Raw genomic sequence first — 22643 nt, 5'->3', positions numbered from 1 at the left:
TGTGTACAAAGTTTGGCATCGACCGGGTTAACGGTGCCGGAGATTAGCTGGTAACGGACGGACGGAAGGAAGGACGGACACACACACACACGGACGGACGGAGTGCAAAACATACTCTCTCCCCATGCCTTCGGCCTGGTGGAGACAATAAATTGTTCATCTGAGCTAAAGTATCACATTACAATTATTTGGTGTCCTGTTAGTTTCATTCTTAATATTGACTGTAGCTGAGCACAGTCGATCTATTTGGTCTTCATCAGGTCATGATGACCTGATGAAGACCAAATAGATCGAAACGTTGTCAGAATTCTCAATAAAGAACGTCTTTCTTGTACCTGTGGTGTGCGGGCTCCATCCAATATCTACTGAAGTTTCTTTAGCCCAGCACCCAGCCTGTCGATGTGCGTATTCTATGTCTGCTCAAAGTGGAATAGGATGACATGCTTGGAGCATATAAGTGGGATGGTGTGACTTAACATTATGACATTTAGTTGTTATTAGAATCTTGGCTGTGCTACTGCTGAATGAGAGTGAAACAGGCTGGCTCACGAGGCTAGTTCTGATGTGACCATGGCAGTATGCATCCCACCATTAACCATCCTGCCTTATTCCAGGTTCTTCTGATCCACCCTCAGAGCCCCAGGAGTCTCCGACCAGATTCCCACCCAAACAGCCAAAGTTAAAGGTCAAAGAATCCCCCACAAGAACACATGATGGGAAAAGCAATAATGGTATGTAAAGGAGAAAGAAAAATCAGACTGCATAGGTTTTAATGCCTGTACACTTGCTATTTGAGGACAACTGTAATTTTACATCTAGTGGGTTTGACACTCAATTACATCTATGAAATATAATATTTTTAGGTTTTTTGATTGATTGATTGAAATATTTATTAACAGTTTGCAGAATTACAGTACATTTCAAGCACAAACTCAATAATGTTAACTGTGAGTGGACGACCCAATTAAGCATTACACTTGTTTACAAGAGGGTCCACCATGTTCAATTCATCAAAACATTTAGAGACGTACAAATAGACACTTCTATATAGACAAAGAACAGAACAGGAATTCATCATAATGGAGGTAAAAAGGGAAAAGAAACATATACAGTGAGGGAAAAGGGGGGGGGGGGGGGGGATTCAGATTTTACGGGGGCCAATTTCGAATTGCAGCCATCCGTAGGTGCCCTTTGAGAGCGGTTTTGAAGGAGTCAAGGGATTCGCATGTCTTAATGACTGTTGGTAGGGCGTTCCACATTTTGGTGGCATAGGAGCGAAAATAATTGTCATGGCTCTTGAACCATTAGCCATCCTACTCAGTTTCTATAAGCTCTAACTCCAGAACATTCGAGGTCACACAATCTCATTGTCCACACTCCCAATTCCCCACTGAGCTATAATACACCAAACCCTTTTCTAAATCTAGTTGCACATGTATGTCAAATTTGTCAGTGTTTAACGTCTATTGCTTACTAGTAGTTTTTGTTGTCTATTATTCACTGATTTTTGTTTTCTATTTTTATTTATACCTATACTTTATACTTTGCTTATTATGGGTTTTATTTGACATTTTTTGTGATTTCACTATAATTTAATGGCATTGGCTTGTGAAGACCTGTGATTTTGTGCTATACAGATTAAGGTTGAGTTTAATTGAGCTGAAAATCTTAATCCTTGGGTCTTGCCTAAACCACTTTTTGTTTTACGATATGCCTAAATTTAACAATCTCTAATGCCTTAACACAGCCATAACATTATACTCTAGTCTAGCATAACAGTTTTTGCCTTCTTTTTTTTTTTAGATTTGTTTTTGGGGCTTATGCCTTTATTGATAGGGAACAGTAGTCAGACAGGAAAGGGGGAGAGAGATGGGGAGTGACATGCGGCAAAGGATGTGTGTCACTCCATGTGTATGTAAATAATATTTACATATCTTCAAGCTTTCTTTCTTTCTTTCTTTCTTTCTTTCTTTTTATTTGTTTCACACCATACAATAAAACATCACAATAAAACAATAAAAGTAAAGATACAAAATATATATATATGTCAATAGATAATAGGTAAGTGTGTTCGAAAAGGAGCAGGTAGAAGCGAATGCTTATAAATTCCTACCCCTTCATAACGTTTTTATATTGTCATAAAAGTCTTGTGAAAAAATTACACATACTGTAGTGTACATTAATACTAAGAACGTGCCATTCGATACGTTGACCTTGTATTTCAGCAAATTTCAGTACTTTTGAAAGATTTATTGAAATTATTTGAATATTATGGGAATGTAATTACCTATAACATGATCTGTTGTCTGCATGTTGTCACACACAGGGGAAGATGCCTCTGTCCCCAGTGATGGTACTGAACCAGGGTTATTCATAGGGATCATTTCTGGCGGTATACTGTTGATCCTAGTCATCATAGTTCTGTTGTTTATGTTGTGGAAGTGCCACCAGCGTCGCAGTGTTCCTGACGTCCAACAGTCTGCCTCCATGTCCCTCAACACATTGGCTGGGCCAAAGCGGGACAGTGTCACCAGTGACAATAACGGTTCGGACCGCAGTGACGTTGTCTTCCCACTCCGGGCATCTGACAGCATGTTCTGTCGTCATTACGAACCTGTGAACAGTGACTATGGGCCCCCTGTCTACATAGTTCAGGAGATACCAACACAGAGTCCTACAAACATCTACTACAAGGTTTAATGATGCTGTTTCCAGTGTCATGGTCTTTATAGTCACAATGTTCTCGTTGTTAAATATATCTTCGCACCAGCCTACAATACAAACTATTAATTGTGAAGTTTCATGTCAGATATTTGCATGATACACATGACATCCACACGATTCAGGTAAAAAGTAAAGTCGCCCTTTAATTAAGGTTTCTATTTATTTACTTTGTGAGAGTGAGTGACTTCACTGACTTACTGACTGATAAGTCAGTAAGTCAGTCAGATTTTATTTATGAAAGAAGCTGCTATATGGCATCTCACTTACAATTTTGTACAGAGAATATGTTTTCTTTTTATAAATGTATCCTTTAAAGTTATTTCTCTATGAGAGAGAAGGGTTCTCTATTACAGTGGTTCCCAAACTTTTTAGCTCGAGACCCAAAAGAGAAATTAAACGTTTGCCCAACGGGGACCCAAACTATGAGAATATGTTTCATGCTTCTTCATCCACATCATGTTTGTCAGCTTCATGAGCTGTCTCGACCACTGCTGTTTCAAGTTACAAGAAATGCTTGACTTGGTCTAACTTCTTACATGATATTGAGGAGAAAATACATTTTAAACACATTTAAAAGTATCAACTCAAATTATTTTGATTAAAATTAGTTTTCTTTTGGTTTGTAGTGAACAGACACTCTCAAATCAACTCTTCTTCCTGTGTCATCCTGTCATAACAAACAGGAGGAGCATATGTTTTGATAGGCTGCTTATTATTACAGATTCAGGTGATATATCCTATCTGTAGTTACCTCGTACGTACGTGTGTGTAATCCACGTAACTCGAGAACCGTTCGCCCCACCGACTTCAAATTCGACAAATGCGTTCCACACCACCACAGGGAGTGCAGTGCCCTGTGTCGAGTCGGTCGTACCCAAGGTTGTCCAGAACCGCCCCAAAAAGGCCTCTGCCCGGGCTCTGGACAGGGCCCCTGCATGCCCAGTGTCCATATATGGAGCTGGCCTGTTCTGACATCATTCTGACGTCTGCACTCTGCATAGACTCCATATTTGGGCATGCCTGACAAAGAACTTCATATATGGGCATAAAAGGGACACAGACATAATATCTGGGTGGGGCATCCATTTCCAACTTGCATCGTTCCAAGTAGGCCAGTGCCCAACGGGCACCGCTGTAGAGGCTCCAATGGGCACCGCTCTAGGCTTATCTATAAATGCACCACGTTTCTGTCTGTCTGTCTGTCTGTCTGTCTGTCTGTCTGTCTGTCTGTGTGTACGATTGTAATCCACGTAACTCGAGAACGCCCCACCGACAAATTCGACACATGCGTTCCACACCCCCACAGGGAGTGCTGTGTCCGGTGTCGGTTGTTCAGAACCGCCACAAAAGGCCTCTCTCTGCCTGGGCTCTGGACAGGGCCCCTATAACCACTACCCAGGGTCCAACTCCATATATGGGGCTGGCCTGTTCTGACATCACAACACTCCATATTTGGGCATGCCTGACATCACAACACTCCATATTTCGGCATGCCTGACACAGAACTCCAAAAGGGACACAGAGAGACAGATAAAGAAATCTCCATATATGGGCATAAAAGGGACACAGACAGATGGGTGGAATGGGTACTCTGACACGGGCACAACGGGTATTGCATAGTCGGGTGGGGCATGGATCTACAACTTAAGTTCCATCGTTACCGACTCAGTGCTCTACAGCCATGAGGCACCGGTCTAGTCTTGTCAAATTGTACTAGTACCAGACTACACTCAATTGTGTTTAATTCTACAACCAATCAGAAATTCTTGATCACTTTGTGCAATCTATAAAATAGCTGTGAGCATAACAAATTTGATTGACTGTGACTCTGAATACATTAAAGAACTAATTCATTGCACGTGTTTTTCCACTCCCATGCTTGAAGTCCATACTCACTCTTGTGAGATGTTTTTGTGCTGTGTGAAGCTTCACAGTTGAATGGACCATGGTAAGGCGAGGTGAGTTCAGTTGACCTTTAGGTCATAGATAGACAATGGCAGCCCAGGCTTCTATAGGAAGAACAAAACAGAACCCCCAGGCTCCTGGCCGCGACCCCGTTTTTCCTACCCAGTTTTGCACCAGTGAGGGGTGGGAGGGGATCGGCAGGGGGACGGGCAAGGTGACGGCCCTAGTTACAGTTAGATGAGTCGTGAAAACTCCTGCATTTGATGATCCATTTATTCCATTAGATTAGACCATAGCATAGACCATTTTTATAATTTTATCCATTTTTATGATTTTATATGCTACTGGCTAATGGCTATATTATTTTACTTATATTGACCAATTTAGTAGGCTAGCCTATATGTAAGGTAGTAGGCCTAGTAGTTGTGAATAGCAAACTGGACATTTGGACTGAATGTTTCCTTTATCCTCGTGTTGGGCTTCTGTTTTCGCCGAAGTTTTTATTTGTGTTGTTTCATAAGCGCAGCTCTGTTGTGCTTCACGTTCCACACAGCCGTCTGCCCTCAGTGCCTTGACTTCTGTGTGTGTGTGTGTGTGTGTGTGTGTGTGTGTGTGTGTGTGTGTGTGTGTGTGTGTGTGTGTGTGTGCTGACTGCTGCGCCCGGTGTGGGCTAGCCCCTCCCACCCCTCACTGGTGTGAAACTGGGTAGGAAAAACGGGGTCGCCTCCTGAGGCCCCTGTTGTGGGAGGAGCCTCGCCATGGTAGGACATATAGAGAAATGGGGCAGAAGTAGAGTAGTAGCATCACCAAGGGGATGTTCTGTACTATTTTGCGTCCATGGGCTTGACTGCATGTCTCAACCAGCTCCCTAAAATAGTCTTTAAACTTTAAAGTACCACACTTTCTCAGGTGTTGCCTTTTCAGTTGTGTTTTACAGTCCACACACAGAAAACAAGACTTGTTCATATAAAAGCCTAATTCTCGCATAGCATATTCTTTCATAATATGTTTTCTATGAGGAACAAAGTGCCACAAATATGCAATATTGATTCATTTTCCTAAACCAAACTGATTTCACGCTTTCAACATAATTGAGAGTGAGGCTGTGAGGGGGTGAGGTCTCATAAGGACATGCAGCTATAAGCTGCCTGTGACCCCATGGGAAGATGTGTGGTCTACAACCTCCCTTGTACACCCACCCCCCACCACACTTCCAGAGGAACTAGCTTTGTGTGGGGGGTTGGGTTGAGTTACAATACAAAAGTGAGCTTTCCCACTCAACAGTGAGTGCTGTCCAAGAAGAAAGACCCTAAGAACTGGAGTGGATATTGCTGTCAATAAACGCATGACATGAACCCTATAGCATCCTGAAAATAATCCTTAAAAATATCAGATCTACAAGCTCACATTGTGGAATTGTACTAATTGTAATTTTAAAGAGATTTAGGGGGGAAAGGAGGGGTCCAAGTACAGACCCCTTGGGGACCCCGGTCAACAAAGTTTAAGTGTTTAAACTAGATTGTGTTGTGTTCTCTTATCATTGTTCAAATGCATCAATGACTGGCAAAAGAGCAGCAGTGTAAATCACCAACCTACTACATTTAAGTAGTAGGTTGGTGCCACCACCTTTGTCTGAAGGCATCCTAGCAAATACATTTCAAAGACCAGTTTTTTATTATCCGAATACAAATACAATTATTCTCAATATTATATAAATAAATTACATTATTATATTACTTGCTTGCTTAGTTTACTTACTTACTAACCACAGTAAGTCAATGCTTGATTTCCTCCTCTCAGAAGATTGAGATTTTCTTTTACATTTTTCAGTGGCTTTAAGTGTTTCCTTTTTCAGTTGTAAAGCTGATATCCTACTATACTTAGTTTGATAGTACCCTCTGCTGGCCAGCAAACATACTGTATCTCACTTATGAACAGTTGGTATAGCATTCAACAGATTCCAGCAGATGATCTGCATCTCATCACAATTATAATTTATGGTTTAACAAACAAGCAGCAAATTGTTTTTTTCTTATGGACATAGGGCAATTTTAAATTCATTGTTTTTGTACAACATACAGTAAAATACTGTTAATGTTAATTTATCTGTTTGTTACTCTGAGATTGTGGTTTTATTTGTACACCGTTAAAGTGACACTGAGGATTTTAGACTCGAGTGCACACACCTGTAGTACCTTTCAACACATCATTATGCATTATTGAAAACCATGGAAAACTGTGTCAAAGATTATGTCCCTTTACACAGATAAGGTCAAAACTGATGTTGAGTGTATCTCTAAAATTATTGAATGAGTTTTATTTATTTTATTCTCTTTGTTCATCTATCTTAGTTGTAATGAACATGAATTCAACTTCATACGCTGATTAACAAGTACAAATGAGCCCGGACTTGGATTTTTGGAAGTTAAAATCAGTGTTGTCACCTGACCAATGTGGTAAAATGGATGCGTGGGTGCAGTTGTGAGAGGGAGACAAACAGAGGAAACTGACGTTTTGTGAAGTTAAATTGAGTCAGCATTATATTGATGATTAAAGCACCACTGTACTGTCTCCTTTTCAGCAGGATACAATTAGTTGGCACAAAAGCGGTCATTTATTCAGGGATTAATTTAACCGCTTAAACTTGTAGATCTTTTTAACCTTTTATTTTTTTTTTAAATGTGAAGATTTTATGATCATGCACAAATCATGGCCAGAGTGAAAGTGATTAACTCTAACAGTGTATGTACAATATCTAACCGTGACTATATTTATAAATGGATACATTTACATTGATGATTGGTACATTGCTGTTTCAACAATGAGTTTGGATTTGTATTAAATGTCCAATGTGCATACTGGACAGTATTTCAGATTGATCATTTTATGGGCTCATCTCTCAGCATAAAAATATCACTGCTGTCATTAGTACCATATGGAAATCACATGTGGTGTTTCATTTTCTTATTCCACCATCTATATGTGCCCAATTTCAGACCCACTGGATGAAGATATTGTAATAATGTGAAAATGGCATGAAATGAGCTTCATTATATCAAATGATCTTTAATTAAAACCCTACAGCTGATATTGTTACTTACCTTGAACAAAGTAGTGACACATGCAATAAACCCAAAAGAGCATGTCTGAATTCTCCTCCCAAACATGATCTGAGGCATATTCTCCAGTTGGAATATTTACCGTAATCTAAAATGACACAAAAAAGTGTTCCCATTTATTTTGTAGATACTGTATACATTTCAATAACTGGCAAGCAATGCACATGTGAACAGTAATCAGTGACAGTGGAGAGCCTCATTTATTTTGCAATGGAGTTTCATATACTGTATATGCACATGCATTTCAATGAATATACATTTAGTTATCCATATTCCAATGTGAAATATTTCAGTCATTGTAACTTTTCAATCATTTTAAATAAACTACATTTTCTGATGAAGCAATGACACCACAGGCTTTAGAACAGGTTTGGGTTGAGAATTAATGTTACAGTACTCCTGCGACCACTGGTTAATATCACATCATGCATTTTGAAGATATCATCTACATTGCTTTCACCCCACAATCACTTTGCTTTGAATTATTGCGGTTTCTCACACATATCAACGAAATATAGATGAATTATATAATTACGTACATTTAATTGCTGCATAAAAGCACTTTGGATCTGAAATGTTTATATGTCATAACAACATTCTTTCTCACAAACACATTGCAGTGCAGTTATTCATAGTTAAAAAATGTCAGCTGAATTAGGCCTACTGAAAACAACATTAAAATGAACAATGACAAAGTTAGGGAAATGGTTTGGAATTAAATGTCAACTTTGGTTTTAGATTGTATCTTTAAGTATAGCTTTAATGTTTTACACTATGCAAAGTGTTTAACAGTAGTGTAAAGTAACTAAGTACATTTAAGTACTGCACTTAAGTACAATTTTGAGGTATTTGTGCTTTACTTGTACTTCCATTTTCCAATACTTTTATTTCTACTCCACTACATCTCAGAGACAATTATTGTACATTTACTCCACTACAATAATTTGAAAACTTTAGTTACTAGTTACTTTGTAGATTTTGATTATTATTATAGAACATACAATAACCGCTTAACCTAAATACATTTCAGCCATTTGAACATAGCCAATCGGATCTACAAGCTCACAATGTGTCGCATCATGACACCTTGTGAGCTATTAGATCTGCTATTTTCAAAATAGTTTTTATACATTTGAAAACTTGCAATGAGACATCCTGCACAATGAGTACTTTTACTTTTGTACTTTAAGTACATTTCAATCTGAGAACCCATGGTCAAAAATAAAGGAAAAACAGCACCCTCTTTTCCTTGAATTTGACAGTCTGTCTCGAGAGACTAAGCACATTTTGATGCCAATACTTTTGTACTTTCACTCAATAATTTAATGTAAGTAAAGTTTTTTAAGTGAAAAAAATGTAGTACTTTTTCCACCACGGGTGTTCAATACTTTAAGGATATGCATTACTTAAATTAAATCTAAACATCTCTGTACTAAGAGAGTTTATTTAGGCTAAGAGTTTTTAGCCTAAATGTGCTAAAAACTACACCTGAAAAACAACAGGTTATTTCATAACCATTATTTGTGTTATGCCTGCCAAATACCTGTAGGATACAAATGTGTGTGTGTGTGTGTGTGTGTGTGTGTGTGTATATTAAATATATATATAATTATTTTACACACACACACACACACACACACACACACACAGCAGTGATCCTTTTCCCCCTCTTCTATGGATATTCTGGTCATGGATTGGCTCTCTGGGCTGTGCGCTGTGCCTGGCAGACAGACAGGCAGCAGAGGGGTCGGATCGGAAGTACCGTAGTTTCTATATGCTAATCGGAGAGAGGAGTTGGGGGTTGTAGCTACATATTTACGTTCAGTGGGAGCCGCCCTTCATTCACCCACATGGTTACCAACTGCTCGTGTTCGCGCCACTTTCGTAATCCCTTCAGTGATTTTGCAAAAATATAGCGCTAGTCTTCATTTAATACGAGATCGCCTCGGATTTTATTTTCCTTTTTATCCGTTGGTTAAAAAAAGTTTAGAGAACAGTTGGGTATATTTGTGTGTTTTGTCGGTGGTAGAGTCCATGGCAGCCCATGCAAGTGAGCGAAGATGGTGGATTTCACTGGGTGAGTGTCTACTGAGCGCATGTTTATCGGCAAAGGAAGTCGATTTGTTGTGATATTTCTCTTTGTGTTAATGTGGAAATTGCATGCGTTTGATCCGTGTTCGCTTCTCCATCGTGTTTGTTGTTCTCATCCCGTTACAATTTATCCTTACATGATAAAACGATAAGATAGGCTGACGATAATAAAAAAGCGGTGTAACGTGAGGCGCATGGCAGCCCCCTCTGGTCCACCATTGAAGGGAATGAGGGAGATTTGAAACGCTTCTTTCTCTCTCGCTCTGCCGCTTTTGGGAACTCTACTTGAAACAAACACCCGGCCTGTAATTAATGGTTACGTCCGCGTGCATCCGATCGTGGGTAAATACAAGAGAAGTAAGTTGTTGTTGTGTTTTAAATTCGCTGCTGTACTTTCGAGTGCATTGGTGTGTGAGTTAAAGTGCCCCCCCCAGAACAAAGCAGCAGCACATGGGGCAGTTGTAGGCCGCGCGCTTCTTTAGCTGTTTGAGGCTAGTTAAGCGTTAGTTATTATAATAACCTTCGTTACATTTAACGGTTCGAAAATGTCATGTTTTCACGTGGTGGAAGATGCGCGGACGCGTCTCGCGTCGACACCTTGATTGTGTTGATAATAACTCTAGAGATTTTTTGTCAAGCGAAAGAGGCTCGTGCGAAGTATAACAAATTAGCCCATTAGCTTAGCTAGCCCCCGATAACTTGTGGCTGTTATTCAGTGATGCTACGGCTTGGTAGAACGTAAAACACATGGTCGGTCCGGATGTCGCGCTCACCCTTGGGGGACGAATCAACCAGTACAATAAACTTAACAAGACAACTTCCACCGTGACCAATGCACCTTTGTCTTGTAGTAGTACTGTAGTTACTAGTTAGTTTGTTGTGGCTTGGTTAACGTGAAATCGTTCCACAGCTCGGTGGCTAACACACGCACTGTAAATGTTGCTAGCCAGCAAGCTATGTTGGCTAGCCTGTTAGCCAGCAAGTTAGCTCGTTGCCGCACTGGAGGTAACATGCGCCGGCTCCCACCACTGCCTTGGTTCAGGTTGACTGTAGTTTGGGTAGTGTTTATAACGAGAAAAGCGCTGGCTATTAAGACGTTTTCCCCACAAAGTTAATAGCTTTAGCTCAGTTAGCGACCAGCGCAGCCTGCTGCTGAAACGCTACCAAGAAGCCCAGTGTTCATTACATGGATGACAACCCTGCTCGATAACACCGCTGCGGATTTACAACACAGTTTGTGTGTAAGGAACATTACTCGTATGTTTATTTTAACACGCAACACCCAATTCGAATTTAATTTGAGTGGTTGTTTAATAGCGATTTATGCTAAAGGTTGGCGCACATCGAGGCGCCATGTTAAAATACGATGGGGGAGGGGTGAACAACATTTCGGCCCAGTGTGCCGTTCTGCGCCTGCGCACTGGTGCTGCGGGGAACGCGGGCCACAAGCTGCGCAACTCATTCATGTTTTTTTTCTAGTGACCTCGTGCTATTTGAATAATTAAACATTCTATTCCATTTTAAATCGATTTAATTTCACATTTATATGATGATTGCATGTGCTTTAGTGAAAGTCTGATGTGTAAAATATACTATTTACAAGAAAGCAACTAGTTGGAAAATGTACAACTAAAATATGACTATTTCAAACGAAATACAGGTCACTTTATGTACTTGTGTAATGTGTGTTTTTTTTGTTTGGGTTGCAGGATACTCAGACAGAAGACATCTGGACAAGACAATGTCATCATGGAGTCATAAAGCTGTATTTTTTTTGTTAAGAGTATCTTTCTGTTGTTGGACTGTTATAGAAAGGATGCTATAAGTCTTGGTATTGTCAAAGTGCTTACAGTGCAGGTAGTACTATGTAATAACCTACTGCAGTGAAGGCACTTATAGCAATACCCTGACAATGATTTGCAGCTTTCTGGGATGTTCTGCTTTCTCATTTGAAGTACTGTCTTTGTGCTAAGGTGCATCTAGTGCAGATAGTGAAATAGACTAGCACCTACTGCCCTAAGTGCTCCTTCTGGCATAAGGGGCTGTGATATTCGCGACCTGATCAGATTGGTACTAATTTGGCATAAATTCTTGCAGTTCTCTGCTAGTTTTGCATAGTTGCACTACAAGAATAGATGAGTTGTGCAAATCTATGCAAAACTGATGGTGGCCTGCTTGCTCTCCACCTGTTTACAGTAGAGCTTTTTGGGATGGCTGGGTGTCACATGCACACCCTGATTCTGTAGTTTATATCATTAAAATTATTCCATATTTTCCCTGCATTTAAAACCAGTATTCTTAGCATGTGCTCACCTGATGGCTTTAAGTTTCAGCAGTGCTAAAGTGCTTATAGTGCAGGTAGTGTTTTTCTCCCATCTACTGCAATGTAAGCACTTGAAGTACTTCTAACTTAAGTGCACCTTTGTCTAGGTTGGGCTAACCAAAAAGAAGAAAACGAGTGAGTGAATGCGAGTGGCTCATTGGTCCTGGTCAGTTTTGCTGGTTTGCATTCCGCTTTAACTGATGCTGTGCAAATCCATGCAAAACTGACTAAGGTAATGACTTTCACACTCAAGGAGCTGTGTATAGTTTTGATTTGGAAAGATGATTTATTTTATTTTTGGAGTGGATTTTACAAGAACATACTTGTTGAGTGGATATCTGATCCATAGTGGTCCCGTTCTACACAGGTAGGGATGAGTAGCAATGCTGTGTACCAAGAGGTATTGCACTTGTCCCGGCCTGTGCAGGAGAGGGGAGATGAAGCTGCACTTGAAAGAAAAAAACTGCTAAAACACAATGTTTACTTTGCTTTGGACAGTTGCTGTTGATGTGTTGTGAAATGTTGGAATTTCAATGTGAGACTACTTTAATCTTGTAGTTTTAAAATTGTATTAAAATGTCAAACTTACATTTTCTTCTGGAATTGATCATTTATGAACCAGTTTGTGCATACATAGATGTTTTATATATGTATTTTATTATACAAATTATATACAACAGTGGTTCCCAAACTATTTCATGTCAAGGACCCCCAAATTGACACTAACCCCCATAAGAGAACATTTTTTTTCAACTCATTTAATTTCAAGGACCCCCAGTTTGACATGCATTAGGCTACAGACCCCCACTACGGGTCCATTTGGTTCCATTTGTACACTCAGTTACAGACCCATAAGGGTCCATTTTGTTCCTAATTATCATTTAGCTGGGGACCCCCTGGAACTCTCAAGGACCCCTGGGGGTCCCCGGACCCCACTTTGGGAACCACTGAATACAATACATTTTTTTTATTAACTTGTGTATATTTTAAAAGGTGACATTGGATGTGACTAAAGGTCTGAGAAATAACGTGTCACTGCATCCAGTGAAATCTTGCTGTATTGGAAGGACTACTAGATGTGACTACTGCAGTGAAAGACGGTTAAGACATTCATTTTAGGCATAACTTAAGCAAAGTTGCTAGAAATGGCTATTTTCTGAAAGATATACCTTTAGAAGTTGCTTTGATTCCCCGAGGAGAATTGGGTTGTTGCAGCCACAAAATGGACAAGGACAAAGACAAACCGAAATTAAACGACTACAAGCAGGCCAGTGCAGTTTGATTGTATACACCCCGCACTTTTTTGACTTGAGAGCTACTTTCAAAATGACCAGCGCAACAAGGTCTACCTACCCAAACAATTATTTTAATAATACTTTAAAAATGTATACGTGACGGGGCTTTTTGAATAGCGGCACTGGTGTACAGGACAAACACTTGGGATGGGATATAGAGGGTTGGAAATGGAATTTGTTAATGTTTTGTTTTGTAATGACGTTTTTGCGCAACACTCTTGAAAACAAGCTTTCGAGAGCTGACAGGCCCTATTTTCTCTTAATTGTATATATATTTTTTTAGGTCCATGTCATGTGATCTACCTGCAAAGCCTTAGTGATCTACTGGGAGATCACAATCTACCTTTTGGGCACCCCTGGTATACACGATCCGTTTCTTAGGCGTTGCAAGAATAAGTGCACATTGACTAAACGGATGCGCATGGCATTAGTTTGAAATACTGTATTCTCGGTACCCAGGCTTTTATTTTTGTTCGGGTTTGGCTGTAACTAATGAATCGTTCAGTGGTACAAGTTCAATGTTTGGTAGCAAATTATTACATGCATAGGCAGACTGATAGCAACTCTGACTTAATGCCTTACAAGTCGTAGGTCGTAGGCCTAATGTGATTCTGCTTTTTGCCTTAAATTAAAGTATTTGAATGGTATTAAATATGTGGTTAAATTCGGTTACTTTATCCAAGAAGTGTGAACTTGGTGTACACACGTCTAAGCAAGAGTAGGCTACAAAATTAATAGATTAATTTTTTTTAGATGAATTTCTGTTCTGTGGCTGTAAAATGTTTTATATTTAGTTCAGTGGTACAAGTTCAATGTTTGGTAGCAAATTATTACATGCATAGGCAGACTGATCACTCCACATCCAACTCTGACTGCTCTTAATGCCTTACAAGTCGTAGGTCGTAGGCCTAATGTGATTCTGCTTTTTGCCTTAAATTAAAGTATTTGAATGGTATTAAATATGTGGTTAAATTCGGTTACTTTATCCAAGAAGTGTGAACTTGGTGTACACACGTCTAAGCAAGAGTAGGCTACAAAATTAATAGATTATTTTTTTTTAGATGAATTGCTGTTCTGTGGCTGTAAAATGTTTTATATTTAATTTATAAGGGGAGTAAAACGGACCTTTGCTATATAGATGCCACATGGCTTAAAATATCACATTGTCTTTAAAATATATGGGGCATTTACTTGGGACAATTCTGTTTAGTTAGATTACGGCTCCAGTGTAGTAGCTATGGGCCAAAGACATTCAATTTGTCTGTCTCTTTCCATATTAAACATGCATTACAGCATATTCTATGGTGGTTATGCCTTCATATTGTAGCCATTTTATTATGTATTTATTATATTTTTCTGTAGGTATGTCTGCTATGCCCCCCAAAACAAACACAACACATGGAGTCTGGACACAGGGACCACAATGGAAATACGCAGTTTTATTTTCTTGTGTTTTATCCTTTTGGCAAAAGGACACATTTGTCCGTGTATCACATTTTCTGTCAATTAAAACAATACAAATTATAAGCGTAATGTGACACCTGAAGCGCGTACTGATTCATCCACTAGATGGCGCTATGGTGCTGCAGGCCAAGTAGACTAGGGTATTCACTATTCAAAAAGCCCACAGGTATGGAACCGCCTCAGAGTCAGCGCTCGACCGGACCAATTTGGAGAGCATGTCTGACGCTGCACGAACTTTTTCATATGACTGAAATGCAGAGATAGCACAGCATACTGAAGAATCTGGGATACTTTCCTTAAACCACTAGCCTATGGTGATCTGTGAAATCGGAAATGTGGGACTCACCTGAGTAGCCTTACAAGCTAAGGAAATAATTATGGTTTGAAAGAGCTTCATCGTCTTAAAACCTATACACATTTTTTTTGTGTAAACCGGGATTTTATAATGGGGTTGCAAGAGTTGAACTACATTTTGTTCCTGGCTTGTTGCACCGGATTAAGTTTTGGAAGCCCAACCAGCTGCGACGAAGTGCGCAAAGTTTTCCAGCTCAGGCAAATAGGACCGATTAAATTATTGCCTTTAAACCCAAAATCAGGTATGGTGGATTGAATTGCAAAAGTGCACCTTAGCGGCACTCGATGTGTTAGGCTACTGTAATTTTTTTTATCCTATATTTTCCTGCTGCTAGCGAGGAGTTTCTTTGAGTAGATTTACGAGATAGATTTAAGAGTTACCTCTTACTGTGTAGGCTATAATATAAATACACATTTTGAAACCTATAGAGCGCTCTGGTCCATATCCCTAATGCTTAATTCTGCCTTGCATTGCAGAATTAGGGCTATGAACCAGAGCTAGAATTTGCTTTACTATATTTTAAATAGCCCACATTTTGAATATGCTGTATAGGCTACTCTTTTTTTGGAATGGAAATGGAAGTCTGAAAGTTTGCATTTCAATGTTCGAACCTTTCATATGGCACTGAGCGACTGATTTTCTTCAGCTTGAAGGTGGATGTTGTCTTTCTGTCTTTATTATCCAGTGTACGTCTCTAAATGTTTTGATGAATTGAACAAGGTGGACCCTCTTGTAAACAAGTGTAATGCTTTATTGGGTCGTCCACTCGCAGTTAACAGTCTTTGTATTGAGTTGTGCTGTAATTCTGCAAACTGTTAATAAATATTTCAATCAAACGTCATCACATGTGCCAACAGCAAGGCTGCATATATGATTGACATTTCCATGCAAATCAAATGTAACAGTGAACAGTCTAGAATCAGTATAAAGGCAAAAAACTGTAGACCATCAGTTTCTACAGTTACACTGACAGTTGATATCTACATGTGGTGGGTGAGTGAGGGGAAGAAGAAAAACAACTCTATAGTGCTTTGGAAGCAGAGGATAAGTGGCTTGTACAGGAATAACTAATTTGTGTGAAATGATTCTGAATCATTACACTTGCTGTTCATTGCACATACAAATACACCACATAGGCTACTAATGCTTAAACCTTTGTATTGAATGGGTGTTTTCTCATTCTGTATTAGGCCTACTATTGTTTTTTCCAGAGAAGGATGAGTGAAAAACAAGCTTTGGCAAGTGTCCATTGCCAATGACAGCTTTTAAAGTCTGGACTTTTTGGGAATATCTGGTTGATATGTGGTCGCATGCTGTCTAGCCTCTTCTCTTGGAAAGAAAAGCCATATACTGTAAAATATGCTGACTGCCAAACACAAGCCACTCCATTTTTACTTCATCACCCTTCCTCTGCTGCTGTGAGGAAACATATCTGACGGACTGAAAACCCTCAAATGCCTCTAAAACCTCTAAATATCCCCTTGCACAGGCCATCATCATCACTCCCAACATTCTAAGTGAAGTTACTTCATGTCTGGGTCTGGGATTTAAATCTGGACGCTGTTGTGGCGGTGAAGTTGAAAAGGTGCTAGTGGGATCTCATTGTTTCAGATATTCTGTTGTATTGTTCCCAGTCTTCCTTGATCAAGGTATGGCCTCCAGTGCAAACACAGGATGTGAACCTGTGTCTTCTAGTGTAGTTGAAAGGCAGTTCCTCTGCAACTGTACTACCCTGCTCTGGTGTTGTTTACAGGCTGCCTTCCACTGGTTGTGACCTAAAAAAACGCACTTGTGGCGTGTGTGTGTGTGTGTGCGCGCGCACACACATGCTTGTGTCAAGCCCTCCATCCTGGCCTGTGTGTGTTTTTAGGCTGCTCAACAGTGACAGTTTAGGTCACCCAGCGGTATTGCAGCTGTTCATACTCCAAACATACATAGGGACATAGGAACACACATGGGCAGTCATTGGAGCGGTGTGCACCGCTCACAAAAAATAGACATAGTAGTGATCTGGATTAGTGGTTGCTCCCTCTTCAAAAGCCCATCATTTCTGCTTAAATCATAGTAGTTGTATGTATGGGCCCTAAACATGTCAACAACTAGGCCTACTATATGATCACCCTGAACTTTAGGGTGACCATCTGAAAATGCAACAATCTCCAACAGAGAGAGACCCAGTTTTCTGCCACTAGACTGAACATGTTACTCCAAAATGCCTTGAATCCTCTGATTTCATTGTGCCAGAAAAGCTGCAAAGCAACCCTACAGGCAGCATTACCCAACCTCCACCGTGTTTCGACCATGGAGGTTTGGTATGGGTGATATTTCCTATGAACAATTGAACATGCATCACCTGGTTCTTTTGTAAATATAGCACACAGAAGGATTTAGGTGTCTGTAGTGGAAACGTTAAATTGTTTCAATTGGTCGTTCTTTTGTCTTTGTACCAACGGGGTTTTCCTGTGCTGTCAATCATACCTTGATTCAATATGAGGTGAAAGGTGTGTGATAAAATCCTCGTTTCTAGCCCTCTATCATTTTGAAAGCTATATATGGAGCTTGCTATTTGTTAAACCAGCTGTCAATAGGGTCTTAAATTCTTTGCTTTTGACCGTTTACTACAATGTTACTGAACTGATGAAGCTGGAATGCTTGTAGTAGTATTAACATAAACAAACAAAACAAAACAAAATAGAAACATGCTTTTTTTCAACTTTTGTTTCCTTTACCAATGACTGGGCACTACTAATATGTTGGACCACTGAGTCAGAACTACCCTGAGTTTAATAATAAACAGCATCCTGTTTAGGTGAAAACACAACAGGCCATATAGGCCTACTAGTCTGTCACCTTGAGAGAAAACGGTCTTTGATATTGACATGGAAACAGTATCTGGGTAGAGTTTGTAGGTTAAAAAAGCAAGACCTGTGTTGCTTTTATGTTTCCTTATCTGGAAGAGTTAGAATTCCTCAACATGTGCCATCACCAGCTCTGTTCTCATTGAACCTCACATAGAGCTGATAATGTCTTTGGCAGCAGTTCTTTACACTTTGCCTCAGCATGTCTGAGGAGGAGTATGTTCAAACTTTTAAGATGTTTTGATCGTCCCCTATGTGTGCAGATTGCTTACATTTCTATGCAGTGCAAAAATCCGAAACATCACTTGGTTGAGGTGATAACGTTTTGATTTTGATATCCTCTCAAATCTGTCTTTTTTAGTGTTTCAGCACCTGCACGACTTGTTCAGACTTGTGCAATACTAAAAGCTTATGGTATACCCAGTCCACTGCAACACCGTCTCAGTCTAGGGCCTGATTTAGTTTGTATTAGTTTATATTTATATTTTATTGTATAGTATACTGTACAGAGTATGCATTGAGCATAACTTTGTATAGAGCACATTCAGCAATGGGAAATACATAGACACATATTCTCTGTTTGGCCATACAATGACATCCTCATTGTTCATTTAATTCCAGATGGACCCATAAGGACCCTAAGGGTCCATTTTGGTGCACTTTGTACACCTGTCACAATCAATCAAAATATTCTATTCTATTCTATGCATGACTCAATGGATTTGATTGTCCCCAATATGTCCCCATTTACTCCATCAAATTGTAAGAATCCATGTGCACTTCTTTTGCACCCTATTTAAACGGCCATGATGTTAATTGTTAATGTTAATTTGAACGTTCAAAATGTATAATCAATATGTTTTGCCATATAGTTTATCAGACACATTCTTTGCCAATTTTGTTTATTATTTTTGATACTATAATAACAGCTGGAACTTGCCATACTGTGTCAATCTCATAACATAAGTGATTACCTTTCAGGGTCAGACCTGCAGGTATGCATGTCCAAGAACTTGACCTGCTGCACTAAAAAGATGGAGGAGAGGTACCAAGTGGCAGCCAGACGAGACCTCCAGAACGTTCTCCAGACCTCCAGTTCCAGCCTCAAGTTCCTCATCTCGCGCAATGTGGCTGCTTTTCAAGGTGAGGATTTATTTGTGTGTGTTTGCACATCACCGTTATGTGTTTATACAAGTGCACGGCTGTTTATAAAGATAATTGCATGTGTCCAGATGCTGTGTAGGTGTTTTGTATGTATGTCTGTCTGTCTGCCATCATGGTTTAGGATCATTGTTGGTGGAGTCATTGGCCAGTCAGCTTGCGTGCGCGTGTGTGGTTATGTATGCACACGTATTGCGTGTGCACGTGTGTGCAGTGAGGCTACACTTCAGCACAAACAGAGCGGGTCTGTCTTCCTTCCAGGTCTGCCACTAACACTGATCATGAGATTAGATAGCTTGGCTGTGGTGGTTAGGAGCCCCAGGAGGCCTACTGTAGGGGGTGGATGAGCGATATACTGAGGAGCACACGTGTAGGCAATACCCAAATATGTCCTGCCTAACCAGAATAAAATATACAGGTTTGTGTGTGTGTGTGTGTGTGTGTGTGTGTGTGTGTGTGTGTACTTTTTTTATTATTATTTTTTTACAGATATGGACACGTGGATAGAAGATAAGCAAACTGTGTAAATTATAAATGTCTTATTTCAAATGCTTACAAAGTAATTATCCTGTCCACCACATGCAAACATCTTTGTAAAAGTCTATACGCCTATAGGCTCATATGCCAGAGTACTGAGCCTTCTTGCTCTGCGTTGTGTATCTACTTTAGATTTCTCACATTTCTCTTAACTATAGTAATCTCAGATGATCATCATCATCATCATCATGATCAGTGTGATGCATCCTACGTATTTGGTTTTCTTAGTTTGGGTTAAGCTGTACACAGGCTTGCACGCCAAAGTGGTCATCAGCCCCCAAATTCCTTATGGTCTTAACCTCATTCCCTTTTTCAGTCCTCTCTCCATCCCTTAGCTCTTTAGCAATGAGTGACAGTAGGATTGCAGGCAAAAACATGCCCCTGTCTGTGTGCTCTCCCTGCCTTCTGTAGGTTAGCTCACCCAGTCAGGCCCGGGAGCTGTCATATGATATCTGAAATGGGTGGGCTTTGAATACAGAGGTTATGACTACATACAGTCTGAGACATATCATTAAACCAATTCACTTTAACGATCTCTCTCGGTTTAAAGATATAGTGTTATCCTTATCCTCCACCTACTGAACTCGGAGGATTTGTAGGAGAGTTGTGTACGAATGCAGTGTTTTTCACCCAGGCTTTTTCATGTGTCCACTGTAAGTTGAATTCATAGTCAGTCTTTGGTTAAGTTTATAGAGCCTGTTGTCTCTCATTGCACTCATTCTAACAGGCAAAACTGTTATGTAAAGAGTGGTTGAGTTTGTGTATGCTGGGGTGTAGTACAAGGGGATTTCATTTAAAGAAGGAATAACATCTGGACTTCTGTCACCCGTCGGTCGGTCAGGTTCTTAAATTTCAATATTTGTTCTGCTCATGGAAATGCATAGCAATTCACTTTCAAAACAACTCAATGAACACATTCCATGACCAAAAAGGAGCGTGAAGAAGATTATTCCTGCCCCTTACTCAAGCTAAATAAACAATACATTAATGGTCAGTCCTTCATGGTCTGTCAATGAAGGACATATTTAACCATATTAACCCTGTTGTATTTTGGGGAAATACATAAATCTTTTCAAAATCATACTTGTAAAATGAAAAAAATAAAAAAGCTCATCTACAAACTCAATGCAATGTGAGTTTGTAGATCCACTATTTGTGTATAATAGTATATAATAGGCAGCGCTTATGTGGTTAACAATAACCACCAATATACAGTGTTGGTTGTTTCTGTCTTTTCCATAAAAGCCTAAACATGCACCAGAAAATCAAACTGGTTTTATAGGAATGGGTTGCTGTTTGAAAATACTGCAAATAGAAAACAAAAAAAACAAGAAAACAAACAGTCATTTAGTTTCACCACTGGATTGGCTGGCAGTGGCATTCTTGCCAAACCAAACGGAATTCCTTGTCAGCAACGACTCCTGTTAGTGAACAAACATGGATGTATTCCTTAACCATCTATGTGTTACAGTTATACTGGCACTCAAGCCCTGGCAATAGCAATCGTGGGTCAATACAGTACTTAGATATACAAAATAAATTGTCTAATCGTGTGTGTGTGTGTGTGTGTGTGTGTGTGTGTGTGTGTGTGTGTGTGTGTGTGTGTGTGTGTGTGTGTGTGTGTGTGTGTGTGTGTGTGTGTGTGTGTGTGTGTGTGTGTGTGTGTGTGTGTGTGTGTGTGTGTGTGTGTGTGTGTGTGTGTGTGTGTGTGTGTGTGTGTGTGTGTGTGTGTGTGTTGTCCTCAACATGACATGTAGCTCCTGACTGCTGCACGAGAACTGACCATATCTACACATCCATTACATACTCCATAGCCAGAAAATACAGAAAAACTAAGTAACACTAACTGTGCGGGAAAAATTTGACAGATTCCTCGTGCTGTTTTACAGAATATAAAGCGTTGGTTTCCGGACCATCCTTTGAATTAGAGTGGCGTTGCAAAGAAAGGAAGACATTTCCTTGATCACATCTGTTCATAGCTTCAAGCCATTATTATTGTGTTTGACGATGTAGACACTTTCTCAGTCATCATGCCAGTTGATTCACATAACAGTGACTCCTGGGTCGTGTTTGACTCCGGCCCCGCAGGGTTCTGGGATAGCACAGTTCGGTTGCTATGGATGAAAGGCAAACCTGAGTGGGAGAAAAAAGAACTCCCCTGAACACCCACTCAGCAGGCCACATAGTTGTGCGTTGTGTGGACAATGTGCAGGAACCTTTAAGACACATGAAAGACAAATACTATCTGGGGACACATATATGCTGCTGACTGACCAAGAGAGATAGTAAAAAAAGGTTATATGCTCAAAAGCTTGAAAGGGCATCTGCTTGACAGTATCCCGCCAGTATCTTTATTCAACTTTTTTTTTTAATCACCACAGCTACATATCACCAGATATGTCTTGGCTGTGAAATGACTTTGATGGTTGTCAAGTTCATTTGAGGACAATATATTGAAAATGCTGTGGCACAGCGCTCAGAAATGCAAAAAATGAGAGCAGCCAGTTTTTTATATATATATATTAAAGGTGCGTGTGTGTGTGTGAGTGCGCGTGTGTGCGTGCGTGCGTGCGTGCGTGCGTGCGTGCGTGTTTCCTTTTACATATAGGAGATTCATGGTACTGCTTTTCATTGTTACCAGCAGATGAGCATTAACTGTAAGAGTTTTGTAAACCCCCCCTTGGTGAACCACTTTGAGGAGCATTTTATAGACTAACCTAATATCTCTAGACTCTAGTGTCTGAGGCTGTTATCTGTCTGTATCTGTGTTCTCCCTTCCACCCTGCTCCCTTCTCTCTGTTTCTCCATCGC

General features: G+C 40.0%; 2 protein-coding genes across 3 annotated transcripts in view; both read left to right on the top strand.

Annotated features, from left to right (window-relative positions):
• LOC306919808 (ephrin-B2a-like) overlaps positions 1-2700 on the top strand; it is a gene marked incomplete at both ends in the record, with an annotated part of 5871 nt that extends 3171 nt beyond the window's left edge. The window contains 2 exons of the mRNA XM_079496358.1: positions 615-735; positions 2349-2700. Of these exons, the coding sequence (XP_079352484.1) occupies positions 615-735; positions 2349-2700 (473 nt within the window). The remainder of the gene's footprint in view (positions 1-614; positions 736-2348) is intronic.
• Positions 2701-9620: 6920 nt separating this feature from the next.
• Positions 9621-22643, top strand: part of gpc5a (glypican 5a) — a 112285-nt gene continuing 99262 nt past the window's right edge. The window contains exons 1-2 of one of the 2 annotated variants that reach the window (XM_079496555.1): positions 9621-9825; positions 19116-19277. In XM_079496555.1, coding sequence (XP_079352681.1) covers positions 9783-9825; positions 19116-19277 — 205 coding nt within the window. In that variant the 5' untranslated portion in view covers positions 9621-9782. Of the gene's footprint in view, positions 9826-15212; positions 15518-19115; positions 19278-22643 lie in introns of those variants that run through there. The other variant, XM_079496554.1, reaches the window with a different exon arrangement.

The sequence above is a fragment of the Electrona antarctica genome (assembly GCF_951216825.1).
Source record: "Electrona antarctica genome assembly, chromosome: 3".
In the NCBI taxonomy this organism is placed as follows: domain Eukaryota; kingdom Metazoa; phylum Chordata; class Actinopteri; order Myctophiformes; family Myctophidae; genus Electrona; species Electrona antarctica.
Note: the sequence above shows the minus strand (reverse complement) of the source record. Positions and strands in the feature narration are given on the sequence as shown.